Source organism: Priapulus caudatus, unplaced genomic scaffold, assembly GCF_000485595.1.
Source record: "Priapulus caudatus unplaced genomic scaffold, Priapulus_caudatus-5.0.1 Scaffold50, whole genome shotgun sequence".
In the NCBI taxonomy this organism is placed as follows: domain Eukaryota; kingdom Metazoa; phylum Priapulida; class Priapulimorpha; order Priapulimorphida; family Priapulidae; genus Priapulus; species Priapulus caudatus.
Window position 1 is genome coordinate 277,065 of NW_014577111.1, and position 5,654 is coordinate 282,718.

Genomic DNA, 5,654 nt, shown 5'->3' on the forward strand with positions numbered 1-5,654 from the left:
CAGACACGCACGCGCGCACACACACGCACGCACGCACGCACACACACACACACCACACACACACACACACACACACACACACACCACACACACACACACACATACACACACAGTATATCTGCCCATTTGATTGTTATCAAGCAGTTTATTTTGCACTGTGTTTTCCCGCGTCCCGTGCCACGGAGGTTCCGTGGTTCGTTGCAAATGCCAAACTTCGACGCCTGGTGAGAAATGTGACTCGAGTCACATTTAATGACAACGAACTTTGCTACTCACTGACGAGATATCCGGTATATTTAACAAAAACAAAATTCACGCGTTTGTTAAAACTCAATAACGTAACTGTAGAAATGTTTAAAGCTTTCCGATATCGGCCGTTCGCCCGACGAATGCCAAATAATAATTAGAGTAGCATTTATAACGGAAGAACTCCGGAAATTCGTACAGGCGAGTCTGCACGTTTGTTTCTATAGCCGCGTTCACATGTAGCCAAGAAATCCGGTATTTAGCGATTACACGAGGCAAAATACGAGGCCCAAGAATACGGTATTCTAAACGATCCGCGTATTTCATGTAAATACGAGGCTTCCAGACCCCGAATTAATTTGCCGTGCTGAGAAATACCGGATTTCTTGGACGCGCATTTCCTCGTGTGACGCTAAATACCGGGGGCGTTTTCACGAAGCGTACTTAAGTATTGAATTGTGATTAAATCACTAATCATGATTAACTTTTCGTACTTAAATTGAGTGTGACTGTTTCACGAAGCGTAATTAACTTATAATCATGATTAAGTTAAGCCACAATTATTTAATTCTACTCAGGAGCATGATAAATCCACTAATCATTAATGTTGCTAAGTACTCGAATTTAGAAGTAGATAGTACTAGTATATTAAGTACGCTGCAGATTTTACAATTGGAAATTTTACTTCAATTTTTTTCCCAAGGAAATTTAAGTTATTCTAGATTTGCTGTACTTACTTTACAGTCATTATTAGCTTACAAATTAATTCCTTTTCATGTACCGAACTTGCAGATATTTTGGGTATTGGTCCGCCATATTGAATTACGTGTAATTTGTTTTTAGACTGGTACTCGCTCCCACCTCGCATTACTCGATTCCCATCGCGTAACTAAGCCGAGAGGGGAGCGAGTACCAGTCTATTTTCATGGTTGAAGTCGGTTAATTATGTGATTAGTTAAATATGTACTTAAATCGCTTCGTGAACAGATTTTTAAGTATGATTAACTAATCATAATTACGCGGAAGTTAGTATGATTAGTGATTTAATCATACTTATAGTTAAGGTACGCTTCAGTGGAAACCGGCCCCGGATTTCTGAAGCCCGCTTATAGATAAATAGATAAGATAGATAGATAGGATAGATAGGATAGATAGATAGGATAAGATAGATAGGATAGATAGGATTGATAGGATAAGATAGATAAGATAGATAAGATAGATAGATAGATAGATAGATTATTATTATATAGATAGATAAATAGATAAGATAGATAGATAGGATAGATAGGATAGATAGATAGGATAGGATAAGATAGATAGGATAAATAGATAGGATAGATAGGATAGATAGGATAAGATAGATAGGATAGATAGGATAGGATAGATAGGATAGATAGGATAGGATAGGATAGGATAGGATAGGATAGGATAGGATAGGATAGGATAGGATAGATAGGATAGGATATGCTCACAGTAGGTGTATGTAGACTTTTTGTTGCGAAGTTGATCCATTTTAATGAGAGTGGCTAATATAGAGGAAACACGGAGTGAGTAAGATGACACTCATTAACACTCATTACGCTGATTATGCTTTACGGCTAGATTAAAATCTTTTGTTCCATTTTAAAAACCCCGCGCACGTACGGACACGTGCATGCACGCATGCAGGTACGTACACACGCACGCCCACACGATCGCATGTGCGAAATGTTCTTATTGAGCCAGAAATGTGCTCCGAAGTTAAAAACTCTATCGGACAGAGTTTCGGCGTACAGAAACACATAAGTTGCTTTGGAGTGAAGAGACTGAGCACGCCAACAGTACGCCTACGCTAGCGCAAATAGTTCCTCGAACGTAAACTCTATATTTGTTTCCTGATTGTATAATTGTAATGTAGATAACATATTATTTAAACAAATTTCACAATTTCGTACTAAGTAAACATCGAACAATAAATTATAACATGTGTTATCATAAACAACACAACGTTCGCTCGGCTGTGTACCGGATGTGTACACACTGTGTACGCATACTGTGGTGCTACTTTCGTAAGAGGAGTACTTTCGTTTAGATCTTATGAAGAAATGTTGTGAAAGTAGCAATACAAATAAGTTGTAGTGAATTTTTACAATATGGACGAGCTCACAGAAGGTATATCTATGCATTTTGCAGAGAGAACATGCCGTTTTAAACAGCAAAACAGCGCAGCGAGCTCGTCAACGCATGGAAATACATTCACCCACCGACAGCTAACCTAACGATATACACGCGAGAACACAGACGTCGTCACCTGCAGATATTATAACCGAACGTTATAATAACAAAGATCATGAACGATTGTTCACAATCTTTGTTAATAATTTATAGTGTATCTATAACGTTATAGTATGCTATACGTTATAATAATCTACAGTATATATATAACGTTATAGTATACTATACGTTATAATAATCTATAGATATATGATCGCGTGCCGTGTCCGTGTATCAACCTGCTCTAGTGCTTGCTGTAGATCGTGCTTTGTCGATCGAGCTCTCTGATGCTAGCAGTGCCTGGCATCCAGTGCACTTACTGCTCGATATTTCATAGTATGCCCACCCTTTCTCTTCCTTCCTCTCTCTTTCTCTCTCTTTCTTTCTCTCTCTTTCTCTCTCGCTCTCTCTCGCTTTCCCCCTATTCGTCTCGCGCGCGCTCTCTCTCTTGCTTTCATACAAACTTATATTTTTATATCCTACTAATATTATAATATTTATATCTCTTTTTATATTTACATTATATCACAATCTCTCCTAAGCTCATATCGTTAAACATTAATTTTTGCTTCTTGGGACTAATGAAGCATCGTTTGCTTATATATAAGACGACGACGACGACGACGACGACGACAGAGGGACGCGTATACACAGAGCTCCGTTACATCGCGGATTCTCATATTTTTTACATCTTCAAAATAGCTTCAACACGACAACATCGTTTAGCTTTTGAGTGACAATCTCAACGCAACCAGCGAAAAAACGTCGTTTTTTCCATATTGGCGTGAGGGAAGGGAATTGCTAGCACGTGTGCACGGATCAGTGCTGACTCAAAGTATATGGCAGCCGTGAAGTGTGCGGATAAAAATTTCTACAGTGAGTGCATATACAACTATTTTTGTCCTACTTTGCAATTTGGCGGCAATTCAACAACGAAAAAATGGCGCAAAATGTGCTCGTATAGCTGTAAGATACCACTGCAGTTATACATTAACGTAAAAAAGAACTCACGGAATATCAAGTATCAGCAGTTCAGAAAAACGTCGTCCATGGGAGTGTCTCTGGAATGAGCTCCTGTCAACATCATGTTTCTTTACGAGATTACAGTCACGATGTCATCAGTTTAATTGGGAACGATTGGAGCGTTAGAACATGTCTACCCGCAAATACTTCAAATGCTACAAATGTACCGACAGATAATTACAAACAGTCGACGGAATAGCTCGGAATAGCTTAGTAGAGACCACGTGAAGTCGATCGGCGGCAATAATATCTAAAATTCATTACTCAGTTTATAGATGCAACCTTTTATATCTGCGGTGCTGTCTTTGGTAAAAAAAAATTCAATGGGCATCCTCTATAGAGTCTAACGGGCCATGCACTGCCAAATAACCCGCAGCAAGTCTGTGAACACTCTCGATATTTGACCTACGGACTGAACATTCAAGTTTGAATCCTGGCTACAGTGTTCTTTTATGGCGAGGCATTCAGAATAAGCGAGTTCTCTCGCGTGCTATAGCAAACAGCGCCGCCGACAGAGACATTACTGGGCTTCTCATTTCATCACACGAGAAAAAAGACCACCTTGAATAAATGGTGAATATTATAGAATCATATGAAGCTCATTCCAGCAGGATTTCGTCCACGCGCATCCATATATTATAACGAATAATTTCCAAATGCGCTACGTGACAACGAGTGATCAATCATCGGATTAAACTATCCGTTTGGTCTCTATCACGGGTAACGATTCATGTCAAACACGTGGAAACTTCAGCGACGGAATCGTTATGCTTTATCAGACATCTCCGTTGATATCACGCGACCGCCATTACGAAATTAAACTACTGCGGACATTTCAAAACATTTACGTCTGCTGCAGTGCGGGGAAGTTTCCTCTGATGTTGCCGCCAAACATAATGAATATTGCGGGGAGATCTATTACTCAAAGTTAATCGGCATGATGTGCTGATAGAAATAACGTCGATTTTTAAACTAAAAGCAACCAAAAGCGCATATGCACTATACTTTATATATATATACATATATATATATATATACCTATTCAAACGTCTACTCGGTGCAATCGGCGGGGCGCCAGCCTGTAGAGCGCCATAACTCTCAGCTTTTTCGGTTGCAGTATGTCGATGATATAGGGCGTAAAGGCCGTTTATCGATTATTGACCGGCGATAAAATATACTTATAAAATTATTCTCATCAAATAAAAGCTAGGCCGTTTAAATAGGGAGATGGGCATCATATATAGAATGGGGTTTTATTTGATTAGCTGCACCTCGGAAGAAACCGTCGTGTGTGTCTAGAAACGTCAATATACATACGGCGTCATCGTCTGATAATGCATGATCGCTGTGTCGTTACATTTATTTAAGCGTGTCTTTTTGTCATCTTTTGCTGCGTTATATTCACTCTTTTACAATCTCACGAGCGATCATGTTCGTTCATAACCTTATTGGGAGAAATATTGATCTTACTGCGAAATAAAGTGAAATAATAGCAGACATGACGGTAAGGTGTAATCGGCTTTAAGTAGGTTTTCGCAAGTCCATCAAGATTCGACGATCTTTCACGCCTTCTCTCGCGCTACATCGCCGTGCGTTCGACCTTTGGCGTTAAAATGACACCTGCAGGCATGAGAACAGGTTGAGATGTTTTTGGAGGAAATATTTCAATTCGTGCCTAAGGCACGATAACAGTGTGCGTAGCAATTTTTGAAACCATTTCCATGCTTTCGGGGCCATTTCCATGCAAGTCCATTCCGTTCTTAGTACCAATTTCGTGACTAACTATTCAAAGTCGTGTCATTTTCTATGAAAATTTCAATGTTTTATGTGGCGGTTAACTTAAACTAACTATTGCGAGATTTTTGCTCAGAAAAACCAAATATAGCTAAATATAGTCTCACCTGACAGCGGAAATATCACTGATTACACCAACATTAAAAATACTAAGATTTTATGCAGTTATAGCATAGAAAAATGGATTTCACCACATCGTAACAGCAATAAATTTTATTGTATGCCGATAATGCCTAATGGCAGCATTGGTAAACTTGTATTTGTGTCGGTAATGAATTGAAAACAAGTGCATGCTTTGAGACAAACTCCACGACAGATGGCGCTCTCGCTCTGGCTCA

The 5,654-nt window shown here is 39.3% G+C and overlaps 1 protein-coding gene across 1 annotated transcript in view; it reads left to right on the forward strand.

The window, feature by feature from the left end:
* Nucleotides 1–1,345, forward strand: part of LOC106820854 — a 3,177-nt gene extending 1,832 nt beyond the window's left edge. Inside the window, exon 4 of the mRNA XM_014825447.1 lies at nucleotides 1,311–1,345. Within this exon, the coding sequence (XP_014680933.1) occupies nucleotides 1,311–1,345 (35 nt within the window). The remainder of the gene's footprint in view (nucleotides 1–1,310) is intronic.
* Nucleotides 1,346–5,654: the final 4,309 nt, after the last annotated feature.